Genomic DNA, 25,816 nt, shown 5'->3' on the forward strand with positions numbered 1-25,816 from the left:
ACAACCCTGGCAGTGACTGCAGACAAGAACAGCAGCCAGCTCCCTTTGCAGTCTTTTTAACAGAGCAAATATCTTGTCTTTATGCATCAAGGAGTAGAGACTTAACTTATGCTTCTGTCTGTTCTTTCCTTCTGTTCTGCCAAAATAATACCATTTGAATATGCCAATTTGTTGACTTGAAATTTTTAAAGTGGGGATGTGCACTGAGAGCCCTGCCTGCCTGACATGTCTCTCCCTGCCTTCTGGGCTGAAGACTCAGCATTAGATTAGACCTGAGCAAGATGAGCCTCTTCATTCCTGCTGCTGCCGAGGACTTGACAGGAGGGCTGAGGAGTGAGAGCAAGACTTAAGGAAAGATGCTGTAAAAAAAGCTATCAACAGCCAATTAGCACGAAGTTTGAAATTACATTTTTGCTTCTTTCTCCAACTAAAAATAGAAATTGAGATTAATTAGCTTTTGCTTGCTGTGAAAGTAGAAGCATTTATCAAGTGGGAACACATGGGGTCTGTTCTGTGCTCACAACTGCTCCTTAACATGATGACATAGCAAGAGTGTGTTAGGAGTGGAGTTATGTTAGCATGTTGGAGAACAGGATTAGAGTTCAAAAATATCTCACCAACTATCCTAACCCAAGTAAAACAATGGAATTCAACCAGTACGAGGTCCTGCACACAGATAGGAATCACCAGCTCCCAGAGCTCAGGGAATATGTGGTTACAGGGCAATAAAGGAGTCAGAGAACTTGGAGGAATCACTAGCTGAAGACGGGCAAAAATGCATGATGATTTTCTGCAAGAAAGACAAATATCAGCCTAGAATGGATAAAGAGGAACAGATTTCATGGAACACATTAAGTAACCCCTTCCATCCTCAGGGGATATCTAATGGCAACAGGGTACCCATTTTAGGGTGCTGCTCATCAGCAAAGAGATGATAATTCAATGGGAAAACAATAGCAAAGACAGTATATCTAGAAAATTGCTTATATGAATTTAAAAAGAGGAATATTGTTGGTCTAAGAAAAGATAAAACAGTCTTGAAACTGTGAAAAGACTGCTGAAAAATAGCAGGACATTTTTCTTCAATATCCACATAATGGGTTTGAAATGCAGCAAGGGAGATCAAGATTAGACATGAGGAAAATATGCATATAATAAAAACCAGGAAAAAAAATCATCTAGGAAGGCTGTGAAGCAGACACTTTGGAGGTTTGTCTGACTTACTCCTAGAAACATCTGTCAGGAAGTAGGCTGCAGATACAGATGACCTTGCCTTGTGACATGAGAATAGATTAAATGAATTTTTAAAGAGTATTCCAGCCTTATTGCTATGATTATTTATACAAAAAGCTACACAGTAACAGTCCTTCATTGCTTTTATATTTTTCCAGTAAGAAAAGCAAGCTTTTTCTATTAGTATTGATTACTCTGAGAATGCAGGTGGTGTTGGCTGGACAGCTAAAATAAAAACCCAGCAGCCACGGATGCAGATAACATGGTTTGGGTGTCCAAGAGTTTATCAGTGTATGAAGAATGAGGACTATAGTTAAAGACATGTAGGGAATGGTTCTCACAATTAAATTACCCATGTCCAAAATGAAATTGTTCTGTACCAAAACAAAATCAACACCAAACCCTAGCCAGCAGTCTAGCTAACATTATTCAAAGTGACTTACTATTATGTGATTACAATAATGTGATTACTATTATGTGATACATGCTGTTCTACAAACAAGATTAATCCACAGTGTCCTTTTCTTAAATTTACTGAAGTTACTTATGCAGGAATTTTGCTGACTGCATTTTAAATTTGGCTCTGTCAGTGACTGTACGTGAACTTGGGTTTTGCACTGCTGTACAATATTTCACAGCAGCTGTACTGCCTGTTCAAGTTCACAGAGTATCAAACCCTGATTGCTTTTTTTGCTGTGTTAGGAAATATTACACACAGCTCTTCTCTCATAACTTCAGCTTTAGCCCTTTGAATTGTAGTGGTTATAAATAGCTGTTATTTATCATGTAATTGTTATTTATAAAATACTCTCATATCTATTAATGGTGCTGAGGAAATGCAAAGCATAGTTTTTCATTTCAAAATTGATTACACAGCTCCATAATCTGGTTGTTTTCTCTTTTAATATGGCCTACAGTAGGCACTGCTTTCCAAAAAAATCTGTAGAAAATAGCACCTAGTTCAGAATGACTCGGTAGAAAATTAAGAGGATTAAGAGATTTAATTTTAGAAGTACTGCACAGCACTTGATAACATGGCTTTCTTGAACAGGAGAACTGAAACAAGCAGGTGGGAGAAATTTTAATCGAATTAAGTTGCATGTGTTAAAATGTGTAATTTAAACAAAAAATGGCTTTTGACTTCACACATATGATTCCTGCCAACACAAAGGGAGGAAGACAGCATCACTTACTGGAAGAAGAGTACAGTTCATCTGATCATGCCTCTTCAACTCTAATTGGCAATTGGTCTGTTCAGGTAAAACAAAACTAAAAACCAACCAAAACAAACAAAGAAACCAAACAAAACAACCAAATTTTTTTTGTCTTTAAAGTCCTGATTCTGTGATAGAATGTGATATGAATTAACCAAGTTCTTCTTCCACTTTCCTGTATGGTGAACAGGTCCTAATATCCTTCTGGGCAGAACAGCAGTAAAGGATTTTTCTTCTTTGATTGAACCTGATGCTGCTTACCCAGAAGCTGTAAAGAGGAGCAGGGCAAGCAGATGTCACTTATGTAAGTAGCAAGAAACTTTGTGACCCTAGAGCTTGCTGGTATGTATTTAATTTCTACTTTTACATCCATTTAGAGAACTTTAATTTTTTTAGCCTGAATTACCATCAGAAATTAGATCATAAGTTTCTCTGTGTTGTGTTATTAAAGCAGAAATACCCGATAATGAAATAGAGAAACTATATTTCTGTGTTTCAGAATTGGAAACATATCCTCTGGGAAACTGCAGTTTTGAAGGATGTGTGTGTCTTGATTTAAAGATCACCCCTTGAGTGGGTGTGCTGACTTGGGCAGAAGAGAAACCAGGTACACACTAAAGAGCAGCAAGGAAGGACCTAAGAGCAACTGAAACAACATAAAGGTTTGGCAGGTCTTGAACTCTCTGAAATCCCTTTCAAAATCTCTGGAAAACAAACAGGAGCACACTGTTTCCTGAGGTTAGGTCCTGCAGTTAGAGGAAACTTTCTGCAGCAGTTTCCTAAGCTCGGCACACGAGCAGGTCTGTGGAAACACTCCTGACCCTTCCCTGGGCAGAGGAACCTCAGGTCGGGCACTCTGCTCCCTGCTGCCCACCAGGCTGGGCAGAGGCTGCCACAGAAACTCCTACAAGCAGTAGCCATGAAACTCAACTTCCTGCAGCTGTTAAAGCACCCAGCATATTCTTGGAATTTCCACAGATGAATAGAGGCTTGTGATGTGCCTTATAAAGCCAGAATGACTTATAAAGAATGGCTGATGTGAGCTGGGTTTCCTGACGTCCCCGGTCTGTGTCCAATTTAAATACCCAATTATATGCTCCTCTTCCTTCACAAGAGCTCTCCCTGACATTATGTGGAAGGAGCAGTAGTTTAATGTTTATAATTGTTTAGATAATGTGTAGCCTCCAAGAAAATGCTCAGTCTTTACATTAGCTGGGTCTCTGCTAGTAACATCTGGAAAAGTATTTATGGCTTCAAGAATGTAATTATTAGAACATCAAAACTGTAATCCTAACAGAAAGCAGTGTGCTCAGTTCCCTGATGCTGCTCTGTTTCCAAAGCCATAGTCCAAACTGCACCTAGAAAGTGTTAAAAGGGTGTTTTTACCTGTCTCATACACAGCTTCAGATACAGAGGTAAAGTGGTCTTCTACTGTGTACTGTGCCAGCTGGAGTGTGTCCAAACCTCGAACTGAATCATTTCCTCTGGTCCAGTAAAATGTGACATCGTTGATGTTATAACCCCCTGTAGTGACACACAAGCCAACGAAAGTGTTTATTTTACACAATAATTGATTTGTGTTGGGCACACGGTTCAGCTATTTCTTATTTTTGTGCCTGAAAGTACAATTAGACATAAACAATGATGGGTTTCAGCAGACTGTAATGCTTGTTCATGACAAAATGTCCAAGAACATGCTGTCTTGTAAGTTAAAAGCTCACGTTACTGGAGCTGGTCTTTCCATATCTTCTATTTCAGTACAGATGACAACTAATAAAATAGATTAGTACCACCTGGTATGCTAAAGGCAAAATCTACCAGGCTCTAAGAAAACAGAGCTTTTATGAATTACAGCACTTGCCAGCATTTTGACTACACATGAAATGTGCCATGAGTTGCATCCCAAGATGCTGTTTCTCGGTGCAGTGCATTTGGTCCCCATTCCCATAGAGATGAAGGGATGAGGAGAGAAGCAGAGCTGCTGCTCACTGGTGCTGTGCTCCGACCTGAGCCTGAATGATCACTTGGGACAAGGTTTTGGCTTAGGAGCTCAGATGCTTGCCAAGGACACCAGCTTAGAAGCTGATGTTTCTGCAGGCTCAACAGCATGGCATGCTTCAGGGGCCCCAGGAGGTTTCCTCTTAACCTTCAAGTAGTAATTAGGAGCTGGATGAATCATCTATCAGAAGGCAACTGTATTTTGCACACACTTGTCAATGTGCAGCACAATCATAACTAAAATACCTCTGCAGCTTTTCCCCATTATATAAAAGGCAGCCACTTTACAGACTAGTGTATATGATTAATTCAAGATTATGTTAATGTAATTTACATGTTAACAGGGAGCATTTGAACATCTTTTTTCTTTAGCTTACTTAGATCAATCATTCTTGTATTTGACAGATTTATATTGTGCAAGTTAATAGCTCAGCTTAGGGAACAGAAACATGAGCAGATGATTATTTTTAGACTTCAGTCAACTGTAAGTAAATTACAAGTGAGACAATAATGCAATACGTTGCACAAGGGTATACGCTGCAAAACAAAGCAAGCTCTAGAATTGCAGAAAAAAGAGATGTATTCAATTTTTTTTTAAACTGCCTTTTAATATTTTTAAGTTTTGGGGGCTTTTTCTTGCAATTATAAAAACAGAACTGATTTCTCCAGCCGTCTCATGTAGGAAAAACAGGATTTCAGAAATTTTATTATAAGGAAACACTGGGCTGGTTACCTATTAAAATGATAATTTCACCTGAAAATTCTTTCTCTGCTCATTCTTTAAATGTATATTTTGTTTTCACTGTCACTGGCAGTTATATAAAAAGGTATCATGGCTTGGAGTCTTTGCTCACATTATCACATTTATAGCAATTAAAGCCGAAAATATTTTGTGTCAAAAGACTAAGCCAAAAGCATATGCATCCAAGCTAAGTTTTCAATCCCCTAAAACCACATGCTGGGAAATTTCCCAGATTTGTGAGATGTAAAATAGAAGTAACAGTCTCTATAAACAAACGATTGCATTGTCCTTAGTCAAAACAAGGAGGCTCATAGAACCAGTTTTTATGCATGACTCCAGACATGGATTCCTTTTACTTCCTTTCAGTATAAATGAACTGCAGACATTTAAAAAGTCCAAAGAACTAGAAAGTACCACAGTAAATTCCTTTTTGTTTTTATAAGATATTCAGCCTTCCAAGTTGCATGAGACAGGAGAAGTTTTTGGTGCCCACATGAATGATAACAAGCATATCTTGAAACAGAGGTTATGTTGCTTTTGTTCCAAAATATTCTCATTAGCTGAACAATTAGTAGGTTTTGGTGATACTTCCTATGAAAATTCTTTGGGAATAATAATTCCAAAACTCTTAAAAAGAATTTTTATTCAGAGAGCCTTCCCAATAGTCAGTAAAGTTAAATAGCACAGTGCTCCCTCTGTGCAAAGTTGTTCTTTATTCGGGGAATTAATATTTTACTAATTATAAAACATTTCAAAAGTTTATAGAGACAAAATCCTTAAGCCCATGTTATTCAGCTTTTACAAGTAATCTCTATTCTCTTTATGTGACACTGAGTTTTTATCCTAACTAATTCCTCAAGCCCAGAATGTCTCATTCCTGTACATTGTTGATACAGTATGAGCTGCTAATATCAACAGGGTTAACTACAGGAATAGTAAATTTGGGATTAAACATTCATAATGCCTAATACAAATTAGTTTCTTTACCTTTCTGTTGCTAATTTTAATTTTCACTGATTGTCAAGCACAAGTTAAGTACCTTCACATGGCTCTTCACTGAATAAATGGTAAAGGACAAGTTCAAAAAGGAAATAAAATTCCAGAGATGGGCCCAAGACGTGAATATGTATTTGATCTGGAGGTCTGTGTGGGGGAAAAATGAGGACAAGCCCTTCAGCCTAGCAAGGATGTGTGGTGGTGTTCCCTGCCACATGGCAGAGGGCAGGAACCCCCTCTCAAGCAGCACCAACCAAGACAGGAACCCTCCAGTTTCCCAAATGTCACAGCACCCATATCAACAGAGACTCAGAGTGGCAATTCTCTGTTTCCTGACATATGCCAGCATTACCTTCTAAAGGGTTGCAATAACAGGCAAAAAACCAACAGGCATGTTGGCCAAAATGCGTTTTGCCATGTAGAAAGTATAATTAAAGTTACTAACTAGCAATAGCAGAATAGTATGTTGTAAAGGTCACTGGGGATTCTTCAGTGTAAAGCCATTACTTCATAATATCATGACATATTTGTCTTTATATAAATAATCTCTTAATAAAAGCCTAACACTTTGTTTCAGCTCAAATATTTGCTATAGATTTTACATTTTATTTATAAACATCAATATTTGTGCAGATGTGTGTGCATGTCTGCATTCACAATTTTTAAACCCAGGTGATGGTCTTGGCAAGCAGTATGCTAGGATGATGACATTATTCATCTGTAAATTAACACAGATTATCACATCAGGGAAAAAAAAAAACATTTCCAGCCTACCCAAAAGAAAGGATTGCAGTGCACTGACAAAAAAAGGCCACAGCCCAGGGCACACTCTTTCCTTTTTGTATTTGTTGCTTCTATCTGTTTTCCTCAAACTAAACACCAAAGTAATGGGAGCATTTGTTGTGACACGACTGTGTTTTCCCCTTGGACAGGAGACACTTGTGTGCTGTTGAAAAAGCAGATGGAATCAATCTGAAAAATGCTTGGTTTTAATTATATGGGGAATTCTCCTTTTAATTTTTTTAATCCTGTCAAATAAATTGTAAATTCCTAGGGGATATGTATTTCATTCTGGAACTAGAGAAAATACTAAATGACTCATTAGGCAGTACTGTTGATTTAAATCCATACGCATTGATTTACCAATGTGATCTTCCAAAGGAAAATAAAGATAAATCCCAATTCCAATTCAAATCACTGTTAAACTGTTTGTTAAATGGATCTCATAAAACTGCTTATTCTAGAGGGATGCCTGTGTGAAGAAGGTTTTGGGTTCATTTCCTTTGTGTTTCTGTCTAAAATGAAATTTTGTGGCAATCTAATTGGTCATTACCAACAAGAGGTAAAGAACACACACACACACACACACACTTCTAAAAAGATACAGAAAAAAACTTTACAAGTACTGAAAAGCCTTCCAAAATATTTTGAGCAGGTATTGACATATATTTTAAATATCTATTTTCGTCTTACAGAATCAATTATCTTTCTATGTTATCCCATGCAAAAATCCTTTTCTAGAGTCTTGTCATCTGAATAATAGCAAACATTTAACTATAAAAATGCATGTTTGGGTGTTTGCAAAGTAATCATGTCTACAAAGTATTAGAGAACCTATTTCAAAGGAAATATGAGGATATTGTTTGATAAAATGAAAAAGGTTATTTACTCTTGTCCATCAACTGATGACTTTTTTTCCCGGGGCACTGACACAGAGACAATTAAACAAGTCAGAGCAAGATCTGTTACTATCCATCTCAGAACCGTCCATGCAATAATTTTTTTCAGTATGAAAACAGTAAATTATTAAATATGAAGTATATGCCTTACAAATAAGCATTATTTTAATTTCTTTCTTTCCTAAAGGAATTTTATCTCAGGGGGAAAAATTACATACTGTCTGAAAGGGGAAAAAAAAATAATCTCATCTGTGCTAGAAAATGCCTGCTCACAGAACTCCCTCTGAAGACCAAGAGAGTAACTGCAGGATGCACTGCAAACCCAAGCCTGTGAGAATCTCCCGGGATTGTGCTTAATCATTAATTAGCACTGCAGCATTTCAGTACTGCCACGCTATTTTCAGTGATGTCATGTGCACATGTGTGCACACATCTTTGCACACAGATCCAACTGTAATTCAACAGGGACTGGTCACATAATGTCCCTTGCCTTCTGTGAAAATTCCAGCCAGTCTGGTAATATCTAGCAGAAAAAGATCACACCTATTTTTCTAATTGTATAAAAATGATAAGGATTAAGTGTCTTACAGCTTTCCAGTTGCAAAGTACATGTCTGCTTATCCATTGGATATTTAGTCAGATCCATGCTGCATGAAACAGTTGTGGTGATCCTTGGGAAAAAAAAATCAGTTTGCTAATTATTAATGGGACAAAATTGTTCATCAGTAAAAATAAAAAAATTCCATGCATCCTGCTTGAAATAATATTTTCAGCCTAATATCTATTGGGGGAGGGGGGGAGGGGGGAATCTATTATTTACTGGTATCTAATGTACAAGAGTAATAGTATCCCAAACAGAAGCCACTCCAGAACAACTGAGTTAAGTGACAGTCTAAAAAGGCCACCCTTTGCTCCCTTCTCATTTACAGTGCACATTTTCCTTTGTTATTTGCAATATATTTTAAGATTTTGTTATATTTATCAAAACATTTTACAAAGGGTAATCCACAATAAATCATGCAAGTCAATCATCACAGCTTGCTTTCCCCTGTGATATCTTCGTTGCAAACTGGAATGGCAACATGCAGTTCCCGTGTTTGGTCTACATGAAAGCAAAAGGGTCTATTTAGGGAAGAAGATCTATCATTAAATTTAAGAATTTATTCATATTGGTCAATAATATTACACATTCATAAAACTACGAGACCATGCATATTCTACTTTTACAATCAGCACCATTTTCTTAAGCAGAACCTGTAAAGTTTAAAATGTAACTGGATGCAATCATAAATGCTGATATGTGGTATTTACATACCTTATAGCGTACAAAACTGTGCCATTAGGGTATATCCTTATAAGACGATTCTCAACAGTGACATCATGAAGAAAAGACCTTTTTGAATCAACTATGAAGGTATCTGGTACCCAAAGCATTTCCACAAGTCGACCATCTAAGCTCAAACTCTTATTACCATCAAAACAAAGTCTCTCATCAGTCCATCGCTGCCTTAGAAATATGGTAGCTGTATAGTCCTGAAAGAGAAAAAACCAACATTATCATGCAAAGAGAGGATGTGTTGTATTCTCTTTTACAGAAGTATATGGAAACAGCTGCTGGGCACAAACCGTGATTCTCCATGTCCCTGGCACTCCAGGAGCAGCTGTACTGAATCTTGTACTGCCAAATTTTCTAGCGCTCGATGTGAGGTTGGGAGATTTTGTTCTTATGGTCATTTACAGTAAAAGCTGATGGCCTAAGTCTGGGGCTATAAATCAGCTGAAGTCATCAGAGATTTGTAAGCAGATAATCTGGCTCTGTAAACCTTTAAGTTTTAGAATGATTTATGTAAGTGGTTCCAAACATCATTTTGTTCACATAAGCTAATAAACAAAGAATTTTTTAAGAACACATGGGAAAAAGTTGAATAAATTCAGATAGACAAAAGAAGTTAGGGAAACAGAGAAGGAATCTTTTAGCGCAGTTTCTCCTTTTAGCATCACAAAGGAAACAGTGGTACCAAATTTATCGAGACCTTGAACATAGCACTCAGTCCAATTCCCCTTCAATTTAGATATGCCTTGCAGTCCTACATTAAGATGACACTATTTCTTAACACTTTTAAAACAACTTTTGATTACATAGTGTGTTTTTATCAGTATTATAAATTCATATGAAGTTCTGACCTTATTTTCCCTTTCTAAATAGTAACCAATAATTACTAATTACTAATACACTCATATTGAGTATCTGATTAGTGATTTTTTTCTTTTTATTTCTATGTACCAATGGAGGGTCTTTAAGTAGAAGAGTACATTCCATTTCATAGTTTGTTCAAAAACAAATGATACAAATTAAATTAAAGACAGCTGGAATAAATCACTGCGTGACAGCAACAATAGAAGAGAAAAACAGTCTGAGTTCAGCTGTGTCTAATCACAGGGAAAGAGAGTGGCTTCAAAGGCACATGAATATATCTTTATTTTTCTGAAATGTATAAAGATTTAGATATTTCAGCTGAAAAATAAATACTGATCCACATGCTTCTCATTAAGATTAATACTCAGTAGCAAATTTCTGTTAGTATCTGTGAGCGGTGGGATTTGCAGCTGCATTTCTATGCTTATTACAGTGCTATAAACACTGTGTGTAGTGAAAAAGAAAATCCATCTCCTAACCCATATTGACTTCACAAGGAGACAGGCCCAAACTCATATTGCCAGCAGCTGTAAGCACAAGACATCAGCTTATCAACAAGCAGGATAAAAAAAGACTGCAAAAACTATGATACCATATTTATTTCTGATATTGTATCAATGCTTGCAATATCCATACTCATTCCAACTGACACAGGACCATCTGCAAAAGAAAAGAGAAAGTCAGAACGTAGCTCATAATTCTTTAATACTCACTGTTCAGGAGAACTGGCTAAAAAATCTTTCAATTTTTTTTCTAAATGTTTAGAAGCTACCTTAAATATTCCTCAAACATAGATTATGCAAAAATTTTAACATTCCTAACCAAAATGTCATACTTCTCAGCTAAAATTTTTCTGGTTTTAAGAAACAGGCTTTATTTCTTAAACACTTCCTGGTTTATAAGATTTCTTTTCTCCAGAAAAAAAGTGCGTTGGAAAATGTTACGCAATAAGGTGTGGAAGGCACAATCCCCATGGTACCTCACACTCTTCTGCTCTGAGGTGCAGAGCAGTGGAAAGAGTTCTTCCAGCTGCAACATCTGGTCCATCAGATGTTGGTGAAGTAGGAAGTTTTACCTGGCAATGTCACATGGTTAATACCCAGGTGGCATAGCTGAGTGACTGTATTTACTGCCCATTTAAGAATTTATGGTAGATATTGTATCATTGCAATTTAATGTATTGCTTTTGACCTCTAGCAGGAAACTTGTGATTTAAATACTTGCATTTATAAAGGAAAACTTGTCATAAGCTAAAGGCTTATTCAGTGTGGTTAAACACCTTACCTAAGTAGTTGTTATTGTAATGTCAGTATGCTCAGATTCCCAACTCCTTGTGAATGTGTGTTTCACACTGTTGGAAGGAAGATCACCAGCTGTGCATTTTAAAATGCAGAATTTGTGCAGAGCTTTGATGGAAACATGACATTATTCCTGGTTGAATTTGTGCAGAATAATTAACAGAGTGATGGTACAAGGTAATTAATATTAAATCAGGCATCTTTCCAAGCAATTGAGAAGAAGAGAACACAGTACTGAGAAATGCAGAAATACTTTAGGTAAGATCTCTGTAGCTGGCAGTGCCCCTATCTCACAGGTACACAGCTGAAAGCCCCTCTTGGCTCCTTGCAATACATTTTGTACAAATCTCCCATATGGCCCCAAATGGCATCCAGAAGAACATGGAGACCAGCTCTACCCGCATCAAGTAACACTAAAGAAAAAATGTGTCATGCTAAGACATAAAGGTTTATTAGTATTTTTATTTTTTCCAAAATATTTTCTATTTCTAGTACATGTGTTAAAGTCATTAAACATCTGTCACCCCTGAAAAAATCTGTAAGTCCTTTGTTCTGGACCTGGTTGAAAGTTTAAATATGAAGCTCCAACTTAAAGCAGGACTGCAGGTTTGCAGCATGCCCTGGTGGCAAAATGTGTGTTTATTATATACTATTAAATTATATGTTGGGTTTAAAAGCAAGTGTTCACATACTGAAAGAAGACTTTGGCAGTTAACTTTGGAACAAAATTAACTGAAACGCTCTCAGATCATTTACAGGTTTTTCTTCTGCTTCTTTCCAGTCTTTTCATGTTTTGATGCTCCAAGAATAAATTTACTTTTTCTCCCTCCAGGAAAAGCTCAACCCTTAGGAAACTCATCCCAGCTACCTGGGGTACAACAATTAATACTTACACTTACCATTGTACTATTGCAGGTACAATATTGCCAGACTCAAAAGATATGTCATACCCTCAAAATCATTGAATTTTAAATAATGTGATTTATAATCCATTTTCTGATTTATTTTTTTTTTATGTCTTCCTAGAGATTCCCGTGTATGACTGTAACAGAGCATATTATTGCCAACTATCACATGATAATTTGGGGAGAACCTCATCCAGCAAGGCACGTGTTTATTGATGAACCATCCTAAGGAGAGGACAATGCAGTGTTCAGAGGATTAAGCAGGAATCATGGCTGGGAACAATCAGACTCTTCCTATTATATCAAGATTTATTAGTAGAAACAGCACCTGATCCTTGCCTAATAAGGTGATGCAGGTTGGGGAAAATGTTCATGAGCAGCAATTCATTTTTATCAGTGCTAGGTTGTTACTCATATGAGGGGAAAAGCTGACTTTCCAGAAAGATTACTGGAGGAGGAGTTAATTTCTCTGGAATCAGACAAACAGGACATTGTAGATCCCTTTTTCTATTACTGAGTAACACAACAGCATTTTGGTGTTGGGTGACTCCCAAGCACCACAAGACACCTAGGTCAGGTTAAGATGTGCTTCAAGCTCAAACTGATTGAACACTGACCTGCCTTGGGTTTCAAGTGCCCGGGACTGGCAGCATAGTCATGGCAAAGCCATCCTGCTCCACTCGCCCCAGCCAACAGCTCTCACTGCCCAAGTGCACCCAGCCTGTCCAGCCCAGCAAAATGCAGTAGAAAATTACATCACTCCAGATACAGCAACGTGCTGTGTGGCAGGAGGTGTGCAGGAAAACAGCAGTTAGGGAAAGGATCTTTATTAACACAATACAAGATGCCGAGAACAGCTTTGCTCCAACAGTTAATTAAACCAGAACAAAATTAATGGTTAAATGCTGATTTCTTTTTTGCATGTGAGGATAAATGTTTATTTAGTAAGGCACCATAAATTGTAAAGTATTAATAACAGAATGAGTCTGCTCATAATTATTCACCAGGGCTTCCTCTGAACTTCCTCTGAAAGGTCTCCTGTTGACAGTGTCAAAAACTGGGCAGCAAACCAGATGAAGCAGTCAGTTCCTACATTTCCATATGTTTGGCAGAAGTTGTACATATAATGACAACTTCAGAAGAAATTTACCGATCTTCAGAAGAAAACTGGAGTCCGTCTGTCCTGCATTAGTGAAGGGAATCTTCAAAGCATGGCAGAGCATCGCCAAAGGGAGTGCCTTGTTACAGAAGTGGCTGGGCAGCCTAAGCAACACTCGTTCTAATTTTACTGAGATTTTTGTACAGAGACTGTTCCTCTACACCCTTTATAGATATTCATGGTGATCCCAAATGAGAAAGCAGCCAGAAGAGTGGCAGATAGCATACCTAAAAATTAAGTTTGGATCACTGCAATGATCCCAGTCTGTAGCAGCAGAATAAACCACCACAGTGTCATGTGTGTACCTCCTACTGCAATGGATCAGCACTATCAATAACTTCCAGTGTTGAGCTGATAGAATGAGCCCTTTTCCATTTAGTTTAAGAAAACTCAAAATAACTCTGGCATTCAGAAAGGCCTGAAAAGGAATGGCTTTTTGGAAGAATGTCCCATCTTTTCAGCAATACTGGATAAAACACTGCAAGTAAACAGAGAATTAAAAGCAAAATTATCACTAGAATAGCTCATTATAGCTTCCTAAAAACCTCACTTTGTCTCCCTGATTTCCAGCTTTGCTTTGGAGTATTACAGAACTCTTACATAATGATACATTATGCTTACATTTTTTCAGTGCATTTAACTTCCCTCCACAAGACATCTTTCTTGACAAATAGTTACACGAAGAAAGTGGACAGGTTAAGACAGGCCTTCTGACAGATCTCAACTGTAATTCTTGATTTGAAGGCATCAGAAGACAGACCCATTTCTAGCATGAATCAGTTTCAATCCTATCTGTCCACATCAATAATTTTTAGACAGTGATGTTGCTTTGCTGGTGCAGTTTGTGGACAAGACAAAAATTGGTGGGGACCATATTAATAACAGCTTGTTAAATTATTTGTCAAAACCCCCATATTTCCATACAGCCAAATGCAAGCAATTAATGTGGGGACAAATAAGACAGGCAGCACATACAGGATAGGAAACTATCTTGGCAAGCAGTGCCTTTGAGAAGGATTTAGAGGCTGTCACAGATAATCATTTTAACATGCTCTCTCCATCTTATGCTTTGGCAGCAGCACTATTTCAATGGGGAGTAATGCACAGAATTAAGGTATCTTGCAATCTATTCTGTACTGGCAAGACTGTTATGAGATGACTGTGACAAGATTTATTTTCCACATTTAAAAAAATGTGCAAACAGCAGACACAGTTGGGTTGGCAGAAAGAGAAATATTCCAAAAGACAACAAAATCTGGAATCTTAATATCGAATCTTGTAACATAAAAATCAAGCATTGTTTACTCAGCTCCTCAAAAAGAACTCAGAGAGGTGACTTGTCCAGTGTCAGAAAATGTGTGTAGCAGTTAGTTGTTCATGTGGTTTGGCAAAGCAAAGCATGGTCCCAGTTTATGGGACTGGAGACAACAGGAAATTTCAAATAAATTGATCTTCTTATTATCTGAACATAATCACTGTTCATAATTTAGAGTCTCTAGAGATAAGCCTTTGGAGGGGTAGGAGAGGCAGGGGAGAACCCCAAACCAAAACCCAAACTCTCCTGCATGGAGGAAGCTGGGCTTCGTGGCAATAGGATTCTCATAGTGTCTCTTAGTTCCCTGGGAAAGAAGGGAAAATCTCCATTACCATGTGTATGCTGAAGTTTACCTATTCTGGGCTTTTTGCTTTTTCTGTAAAGGATTCGATGTTGGCTTGTTGGGACTTAAAATAGTCTTTAGATGATGGTTATTTGGCATTGCTTTCACATGTACCCTGTGAGTTTGCCTCACTAAACCAAAGGGTGTTAGACACAGCTAACATTCTGATATCTCCTTGTTTCTTTTGTACACTTCTGAAGACTAAAATGCCTTCTTCTAATTAAATATATAGAACTTAATATAAACAACATTTGAGGAAAAAAACCATGGCGACTAGTCTTAGACAGAAGTTTGGACTCAAAAAATCGATTTGCTTTAATTTAAAACTTAGGACTATGAAATGTATTACTCATTATGAAGCTAAGGAAAATAATCTTTTAAATGTGATTTAGAATAACTGATTTAAACATGACACTTTTCTGTACCACTTGAAAGCAGCTTCCATATTCAAATGTACTTAGCTGTGACCTTTTCCTAGTCTCTTTTTAATTAGAACACTTAAATTATCACATTCAATCACAGAACAAAATCTATTTGTATAAAATTATTTACAAGATCTTATGCATCCCTTAACAACTCTATGAACCTGGTCCAAGGCTCACTGAAGTCTGCAGGAACTGCTCATTAATTCAGAGAGTTTGGCACAGCACCTAAAGCTATAAAATTGATCTACATGGTTCCAGCAGAAAACCCAAGGTGGAAATCTACTTGTATGGCTGAGATAAAGTGTCAGGGTAATGTAGCACATTTAAGGGAAATAAGTGTTGATTTTTAAATCCCTTATGCCAGCTTTTCTGTAGAAGAATTTCATATATATCTGTAAGGGTAGGATAGATATTATTGCATTGAGGACTAATATCTACTAACATTAGTATAGGAGTATTTCATATTCCAGTCCAAAGAATGGCTAAAATCATTCTAGATTAGGGGGCTTTTTTTATTGCAGCTTTATTGCAGCTATCTGTTCATTTTATGTAGACTTGCTTGATGAACCAGCTCAAAGAGGGACATTAAAGTGCTATAGATAAGGAAGGAGAACATTCTTAATAGCAGCATTCAGATGAGGTCAGAGCTAAATAACCAGTCCAGCTGAGACTCCTCTCTGCTAAACAGTGTGTAAAGTACCCTCACAACTTGGCAACTGGTATGTGCCACCCTCCACAGACAAACATGAAACACTCAGCCAAACTTGTGGGCAAGCCTCTGACATACTAACACTGGCTTCAACTACTCCGACTTTGGGCTCCCGATTTAGGTGCTTAGAGATGGGAATGACAATTTGTGTTATGCATGAATGGCAGCATTTGCACAGCAAGGGTCTGGAGGGGTTATCTGTGTGGGAGGAGATGGCTAAAGTAAGGTGAGATAAATTCAGAATGAAAATCTAGAAAAGCAGTCGATTCAGTCCATGCAAGGAGAGGAGAAGACAGGTTTTATGTTGTTATGCAGCCATTGGACCCAAATGAAAAAGATCTTCACAGTCCCCTTGTTAATGACACTACCCAGGTTGGGGTATGTGGTTGGGACATTTCCAGTCATCTGCCAGTCCTACCACGAGGACCAAACACAAATTAATAAGCAAATGGAGTGCTTATTAAACTAAAAATTTATGAGCTGCCATAAATTTTACTTGACTAGTAAATATTTCTGTTTTTTCTGGCTTTAGGAGAAAGGAACTGTCATTTTATGAATGTTTGTTTATACCTAATGCTTTCTTTCAGGATAAAACCCCATTTTGCTAAATATTAAGGAGTTCATTTTCACTGATTTTGCAAGAGCATGATTGTATTTTGGGAGCAATCACCACTTCAAAAACCCCCATTTCCTGCCTGAAGAAAATTTTCAAGGACAAGTAACTTGGAAATTATTTTAAATGAGATTATTCTAAAATTTAAGCTCACCTCTGGCCCTCTCACACTTGATAAAAATCACATTTCAGGGTTCCATTATGACTCACTAACATTAAGCTTAAAGCACTGTAGATGCCAACAAATAATACCATCTAATTTTATGACAAATTACTTTGTGCATATTTATGTGTGTATCTAACTGCACAATAAACAGAAATAGACATCTTTTTGAAAGCAAAGGAATATTGGCCAAAACTAAAGAAAAGGAAGCCAAGTACCTTGAAAAGGCTGGCTTTGGCACATTTTAGGAGGATATTTCTGGATATCAACATACACATACCAGGTTCCCATTTATGCAAATCCTTTCATTCAAGACAGCAAGCATAAATCATCAGGTGCATATCCATCCTCTTCTGTTCATGTTTCTAGAAATACAAGCTTCCTTCTCAGAGTACATCAGCACTGATAGGTTGCACAATCAGGACTGTGCAGGCTTTTACAGTAGCTGATGATGTCTACCAGAATACTCAGTTTATGTTTTTAACATGCATTGGTTCATCAGCCTACTCGAGCCTAATCAGCTGTTTGACCTTAACTAAGTGGTCTGTCTCTCACTATTAACATGCAAATATCATCCCAAAGAAACAGAATTTGGGGGGAATGGTGCAGGGGGAAGTCACAGAAGAGGTATCAATGACTAAATTGCTACTCTGGCTTCTTTAACAGCTGTGCTGCAGCCACTGATGTTATTCTGAGTAAAGCCAGTTGTATCAAAATCTTTCTAACCAAGAACAGACACAAGGTACACCAGCTGCAGGCAAAAAAACACCATATAAATCAGGAAAATACTACGTGGAATCAAGCTAGCATAGCTGTGGTCACACAGATAAATATATTCCACAGGTTTGTTAAGCTGAGGATTTAGGTGCTTCTGAGAAGAGCAACAGCTTCTCTTGGGCCTGAATCTCATGCAAAGTGTAGCCCATCAGTAACGGAGAAGGGTCAGGACTAGGCTGATACCACTCTCCAGCCCAAGCACACATTCCTCTATAACAGGGAAAGTGATCCCAAATGATCTCACAAAAAGCTACAGGTTCAAAAATCAGGAGGAGCATTGCCTGAATTATCCTAACCTGAATTACTACTACAAAGTAATTTCTCACAAAACCACCAACCCTGCATTTAGAAGTGGCATCAATAAAATGTACTTTTTTCAGAGTGCCATCTCATTCCTTCAGCACTAGGGCTAATAAAGATCCATCAAAGATTACTGAGGCAGTGTTTGCATGCCTGAGCTGTAGTGAGCATATGCAGCAATGCTGGCACTGTCTGGAGGTGCAAGACTGGCTTTGTGTGTGACACAGACTTGATCTGTGCCTGAGCTCCTCTGGGACTTCTAGGCAAACACAGAAAGGCCTTAGCATCCCTCTGAAAAAAACATCCAGGCAAAAAAATACCTATAGCATTGCTGTGATACAGCTGGGGAAAAAAGATGGAGAAAAGGGAGCTTTGTAAGTGAAATGTGCTTTACTATTGGTCTTAATTGCTCTCTTAGGATTTTGAAATGAAACTCTGTTGTCTACCAAAGCACATTCATCATGGCAGTGCCAACATATCTCTAGTACTAACATGAGGTAATGAATAAAATATATTAATGACTACTGAACACATAGTTATTTTATATAATGCATCATCTCCAATGAGAAAGGGCTAGTTTATTTATTAAAGTTACTTATATTTTGTTGAAAATGTCCTTAGAGCATTAAATATTTTATAGCAGTTGTATCATCAGCTAAGATAACTACAATAAAAACTAACAGATGAAATAGTTTTCCCCTTTTTGTTTACCCTAAAATATAGGTATATCTTAAAATTGTTATAAATGAATTCGGAAACAGCACATGATGTGGAGCATCCATATTGAACCAGGTATTTGAATGGCAAGAGGTAACAGTATGGTCTTAGAAACTCATTAGTCAATCATTTTTTAAGCAGGATATAAAGAGATGTAAAATATTTCATTTGACATTCATACCTCTAACATTTCTGAACATCTAGCTTAAGAACTATTGCCTAGCATTCATTCCTCGAGTTTATTTTCTGGCAGACACAGAGTGCTGAGCTTCTTTTCAACATTCAGAATATTTTCTTCTTCAGTGTTCTGCAGTTTCTCCAGGAAGAGATCTTCATTTGTATCTCCTCAGTATTTCTGATACATGCACTAGCCTGACTCAGACAAGGGAGATGTTTTTCACTGAGATTTCTGGTGCCTGACTGCACTGCAGGGCAGTAAAATCAGCCTTGATGCAGTAGACTGTGTGGGCCTTCCATTCTGGTGACCATTGCCTTCTGATGCAGGGAACTGACATTTTTGATTCGTTTTCCCTTTTCAATTCATTTTCCCCCCATAATTTTTCAGTAAATCTGTTCAGTGACCTTTAAGACCTAAGGCAAGAATCATTTATTAAATAATTATTTTGCAATCTTACATGCTGATGCACATAAGACTTTGCATAGTAACATGATTTGCCTGTGCTGTTACGAACAGCTTGATATATAAAGCTTTCAAATCTTTAATCAAAGCTTTTTATAGTTATTATTTAGGAAATTAGAGGAAATTATGCTTTTAAATAGGCAAGATGTTACAGCTTATTTCATGAGGGCACACGTACAATGGTAGTCAAGTTTTCTAACAGAATCCAGAAGTTTAGCTTGAGAATACCTGGAATATACAAGTTTCACCTTAGGGCACAAAAGCTGTAAAACTCTATCTTATTGTATTGCAGAACATGTATCATGAGATTGGTGGCTGTCAGAAATCAGAGGAAAAAAGTACAGAAAAAGAACTTTTGCTCTCACTACTGAATTTTAGACACCACATTTTGTTATGACTCAGTCTTATTGAAAGAGCTTTTCTACTTACTATCAAAAAATGGACGTAGATACTTGTTGTACCCTTTTATTATTTTTTGTATTGTTGGAGGTAGAATTTCACTTTTTCCTTCGGTTTCAGGAATTTGCATTGACCTAGAAAGAATTGAAAAGGAGGATGTTTTAAAAGGACATAGTCAAAAGAACAATATTCCATAAAATATCAGATTTCATAATCTGTGTTAGCCTCTCATTGGAAAAGAAATCACTTTTATACCTCAAAGTCCATTATTTCTTAACACTCCATCTGACAAACAATCTTCTTTAATACTTTATCTGTAAACTGGGCATTATGGTTATAATCTAGGAATGTGGAAGGCATGCTTATTGTTTCTTTCAGCATTTAAAATTAAGCTTCCCTTCACATAATGAAATACATTATATTTAGGTCTCAGAAACAGAAACCAACCTCAGAGACTAGTGCATAAAAACACTCTTAAAATCCTGCTTTCACAACACAGGTTGTGTTTAAACAGGTTACAGAAATAATCCAGTTGGGCAAAATCAGTGAAGCAAAATGAGAATTCGAGTAGTTCCTTTGCTCAGAAACAACTACAAGTACAATCCATAGAAGTCATATATAAATAATTACAACCCATCTCTGCCTAACCTTGAAGGTGAGCACCCCAAGAAGGTGAGCAGGGTGTGCTCTTCAGAAATTAAAGCACAGATGGTACCAACCACTTGTTCCCAATGATTTGAGAAAGGGGGGGTATGAATTATGAAGGTGAGAAGTACATAACTGATTGACTCAGTGGAGCCCAGCTGGCTGCAGGCAGAGGCACTGTCTCTGCTGATGGAGAGCAGGCACCCATAAATCACCAGGAGAAGGGTTTGTGGCTTTTGCCCCTTGCTCTGGGCATGACTGGTCCCTAAGAGTGACTAGCTCTCCTACAGTAGGTGCAAGAGATGTAGCTGAGGTGATTTGCTTCTAGCAGAAGGCCCTAAGAATAAACCATTAGGTAAAGGGTTACCAGTGTTTTGTGGTCTTTCCTTATAGTGCTAAATCCTCACCAAATTTCTTAGTCTCTGTTTTTTCTAGAGCTGGTCCTGAAAACTCTGCTTTTCTGCATTATATTTCTGGGTCTCTTGTAGCTTTCCAAAGCTTGATATTTTGATTTTAATTTTGCTGTTTCTGAGAAAGCTTGAGTCATTTTGTCAGGACACTGACACTTCCATCCACTTGGAATAATCCAGTATCTTAAACTGGCAAAGCTCAAATGCTAACATGATCTCACTGAATACACGTGGCCAAATCACACTGTGGTTTTAGATGTGGTGTCCACTGGCTTCAAAAGCTGCTATTGCTGTTAATTTTTTTATTCACCAGACCCTATTGTCACAGAAGTAGCTGTTTTTCATTAGCTGCCTTGTAGCACAAATATCTCAGCTATTTGAATAACCGTTTTTTTCCTTTATTTTTTCCTGGTTTTTATTTCTATATTGCCAGAGAATGATGTTGTTACTTAAGCATACCCTTGAGTAATGCCAGCATTGAAATAAAGACAGTTTATCCTGTAAGTTTTTTCCTAAAGAAACACAGTCATGTTGAGTTGAGATGTGAATATAAATAAGAAGGCCAGTTTTATGTTGCATTAAAGTTTTAAAATTGGAAATGCATTTGAATGTAATTAATTTCTTAAATACTGGACCTGGAATAGATATCTCTCCTTTTGTTAATTACATATAAATTTTAGCTAAGCGTTCAGTGAGCTGCATGAGTTTAATTTCACAGCTTTACCGGATTGTTCTTGAATAAGTTTTACATGTTGTTAAATGTTAAAGGAAAACTTGTTTCTTTTCTACTGCAAGGGTATAACATTGTTCTGCTGATCAGTATGCAATTGCAGAGTGGTCTGGTTCATTATCATTAACTCCTATTTTCTAAAACGTATCTTTAAAAGTTTTATGGAAGTCCTTCCCTTAAATGACCTGTGGTAATTCATAATTTTCCTTATTAACACATGATGTGTAGCCTCTTATCACTGGTCTTTTGAGTTTTATGGTTAAGTAAGCCTGGGAAAGCTGTTGTGCTGTAATTGAGGCTGTGAATTAATGAGGCATGATCCCCTGTGTGCTGTTTGGCCACAAAACCTCGGAGAAGGCCTATCATAGCAAGGCAATAAGTGAGAGGAACCTGAGGCCTCCTAAACATGAGTGAATGGTGTTACCACCCTGCTAACTTTGGGGGATCCTCAGAGGCAGCTTGTCAATGTTGAAAGATAAGGAACCTACAGAGCTTCTGTGCCTTGAGTGGTTTGGGGTTTCTGTGTTTTAAGGGATGATGCCCTGTTTCCTTTAAAGTGCTCTTTGATTCACATGCTCCACTCACAGCTCAGCCACCATGAGCTCACAGCTGCACACATGTGCAAAGGATAAAGTAAAAGCTGAGACTCATTCCACTTATGCATCTGCATCTTCTCATCAATGCATCAAAACATCTCTTTTAACCTATATTTGTGTTAAATATATGTTTTACAGTTAAAGGAAGCTGTATGTTAATACACATTTCCTGATGTGTGCAAAATACCTTGGCATGCATCTAAGCATGGAATTGCCTTGCAACAGGTGTTCCAACTGAGGAGTGAATTGGCTTTTACAGAACAAGACTGTGAGTATATAATTATTTTTCAGCTGAGAATATCTATCTGATCTGGGCTGTCAACATATAATAAATGCTTTAACTCATCAGGTTCAATGCCCTCTGGTTGCTTTTATAAAAGCTGAATTATAATTATTTCTTTTCCTAAGTCATTCTTGTGGCTCAAAAATGGAGAACTTTTGTGGGCTTGGCTAAACTTGAAAGGTACAACAACCGCTTGTTATTTAAGGTACTTTCAAGTTATTGTCTAAACAGAATGGGGTAACTGGGGGGGAAAAAAGGAACATTTGCCCTAAACAGTAGCATATATCACTGATTTAAGCAATAGTACAGTCTATACACATATAGGAGAATATTTTTTCTGGCTATTTTTTGTCATAAGTTATGTATCATGAAAGAGACAGGAACACCTTAGAACTGCGAGAAGATAAACAAAATGCCAGATGCAGTCTGAACAAGCTCTTGAAACACTCCCCTCAGGAAAACAAGAATAAAAAAAGGGTTTTTTCAGGCAATTCACTGGCGGGCGGCGGGCTTACAGATGCAAATAAAGGTGTTATTTCTGGTTTCATACTTGTGCTCAATGATACAGGGTTTTATATGGTCTTTGCAGATAAACTGTAGCAAAACCTACTACATCACTGATTAATTCTCTGCTCTGAAACACAGTACTGTCACCATTTTTTTGTTAAATGGCGAGGTTGAAACTGTAGCATTATGTTACCAGATACAAGAACAAACTGGGGAGTGCTCTAAGTGCTCTTAAGCTCAGCAAAAAAACCAAAACAAACACATTCCACAGAATTTTCTGTCTCTAATGCCTTAAACCCAGGCTAGCATTCTTTATGTTAAAAACACCCTATCTGAAACAAGTGGGAACCCTTCTGCAGACCAAATAGCACACATTTACTTAAGCTGATTCCTGGTAATGATAAATTTGCCTCAATTTTGTCATTACTATTTAAAAAAATAAAACCAACAAACTTCTGGGAAGGGAATCATCCAGGCAACTCCCCAGATATGTGATTGTAATGAAATTTAGTGTTAAGTAAAGTGAAGAACTGTCATCAGGCAGGGAGAGATAGAAAAGAAAAAAAACAACCTCACAACATTATTGATTGTAAATTATTCAGTAGAAGAAACTCCCTTCACATGCTGGGCAGGGCTTATCCAAGTGAATGTCTAAGGGACCACTTGGCAAGAAATCATGGCCCTTGCTTTGGGTGCACCTCAGCCCTTGGGTTTTGCTTAGAAATATTTCCCTGTTTCAGTGCCAAGCAGGATAGTTGTTGTTTTAAACAGTTTTCACAAACCCCTCCTGATTTGTGCACTGGAAAAATGAATTTTTGTACCCAAGCATCATCTTATCTGTGAGAACCAAGGGCCAGAGCTGCTTCTCAGCCTGTCTCTGGATTTGGGTGAAACAGGACCACATCAGTTCAATGTGCACTTGTATCCAAGCACTTGTACAGGAGCTCTGTGTGCACATAACCCCCATGGATGCTACTCAGGAATGAACTGCCTGTGCTTCTGGACACTCGCAGCCAGATGAAGCTCTAAGAGGAGTCACAAAGTCTGCCTGATAATAATGAACTGTGTACCACAGGCTGAGCTCCTGGGGGAATTTTGCCTCCTTGTTGCTTAAGTGCTTCTGAAATTGTTGGTCTCTTAGCAGTGTTTTATTATTGCTAAGCCATGAGTCATCCACTTATTGCAGTGTGGCAAGTCACAGCTGATGAGGAAGGAAGGTGGAATTAGAGCAAATGTTTTTTTTGGACAAAGATCTCTTTATAGGACTGGAGAAGGTGGGGGAGGTGGATGCTTTAAACTCACTTTCAGGGGACTGTTCCACCTGTCCCCACTACTAAGAGAAGGCTTTATCTAAATGTGTGTTTGCACACCCACTTGAATTAAAGCTCAGACAAAATCTTATTGTGAGGAATTTACTGTGAGATGAAGCAGGTTAGGCAATTCTAGATAGAGAATTTGCTCACAGATTTTAAATACTTCAGTTGAAGGTAGTGGTGACGATGCTTAACCTGTCCATGCTTACATTTTCTTATTAGAATTACTTAAAGAATATTTTTCCCCGTTTTTATAGAAGGAATATATTTTAAGTACTCCATTTCTATGTTTTTTGTCATGGCAGCTGCACTGTTAGAAGGGTTACTTGTAGCCAGAGGGGATAATTTTCACTTTCCAGTTTAACCAACTCAGATTTCCTAAAGACTTCATGATTTCGTAATGGAGAATAAGGAAACAGTGTTTCAAATAGGTAATTCTTCTTAAGATACTCTCCTTTCAGTGTACAACAATGATTTTACTATCTCAAGATTGTAGTAAATCTAGGTGGACTGTGTGCTTCTGTCCTTGGGCAAGGCACTGTGCTCCAGGCAAGGACTGCGTGCCTGCCTGAATTTTTTAAGCATCTGATACAGTACTCACTCTGTACCCAGTAATCCTTCATTTGAGGGTTCACGTGTTTCATAAATTCCATTCTTTTTCTTCCTCATCAATCTTTCCAACTAAAAAAATCTGTTAATCAAGGCAGCTGAGATTCATGAAGCTCAGTCTTCCATTTCTGTTATTAATACCCAGGTTCTTTCATTTTTGTAAGAGGCAAGATTCAAATGTCAAGAGTATTTTACTTTGTTACCAGGTCAGATAAGTTTCTAACTATAAGTAAGTTTATTATAAACCAACTGATATAATAATATATTGAAGAAATTATATTTTTAGCAAATACTTCTTACCTATAGAGCAGCAATAGGAAAAGGGCTCTGAGACTGCAGCACTTAAGACTGCACATTTTCACAAGCTCTTTCAGAAGTTCTTGTAGCTCCTAAAAAACAAAAAGTGCAGAGGTAATGTTTTACAGCACATATGCATTTTAAACACATGAATTTCCAACACTAAAGATGTTGTGTCTTGAATAACTTCTACTATAAATGTATTAGGAAATATCTACATTGATTAGAAAATCTCAAAACTTGAGAAAAGAGATGGCACCAGGATTAATTTAACTTACCAGCAGAAGCTGCATTCCAGTGTACTACAGCTCTTTCATTTTTGTCACTGTCCTTTAAATACTAGGAAAAGTAATTGCTGTGAAAAAATAATGTATTCTTGTGCAGGAGAATTGCAAACACTGAGTTTTGTCTTTGCTATTCATGCTTGTGAGTAAGTGCATCTCTGGCATATCAGCATCTCTTCTTAAGGAACAACACATGACCCCATCTTAGAACACAGAGCTGTTTAAACACAACCTCTCTGGTACACAAGTAGATCAACACCTCTGATAAGTAACTCTGGTAATCTTTTTGGTAATGAGAAAAAATGAAATTATAGGCTTCT

General features: G+C 37.5%; 1 protein-coding gene across 1 annotated transcript in view; it reads right to left on the reverse strand.

Annotated features, from left to right (window-relative positions):
* LOC309575415 (gamma-aminobutyric acid receptor subunit pi-like) overlaps positions 1-25,505 on the reverse strand; it is a gene marked incomplete at both ends in the record, with an annotated part of 38,733 nt that extends 13,228 nt beyond the window's left edge. The window contains 7 exons of the mRNA XM_082285830.1: positions 3,834-3,971; positions 8,451-8,533; positions 9,178-9,395; positions 10,652-10,719; positions 19,853-19,956; positions 25,216-25,304; positions 25,491-25,505. Coding sequence (XP_082141956.1) covers positions 3,834-3,971; positions 8,451-8,533; positions 9,178-9,395; positions 10,652-10,719; positions 19,853-19,956; positions 25,216-25,304; positions 25,491-25,505 — 715 coding nt within the window. The remainder of the gene's footprint in view (positions 1-3,833; positions 3,972-8,450; positions 8,534-9,177; positions 9,396-10,651; positions 10,720-19,852; positions 19,957-25,215; positions 25,305-25,490) is intronic.
* Between the last annotated feature and the right edge of the window lie 311 nt (positions 25,506-25,816).

The sequence above is a fragment of the Coloeus monedula genome, assembly GCF_965178545.1.
Source record: "Coloeus monedula genome assembly, chromosome: 8".
In the NCBI taxonomy this organism is placed as follows: Eukaryota; Metazoa; Chordata; class Aves; order Passeriformes; family Corvidae; genus Coloeus; species Coloeus monedula.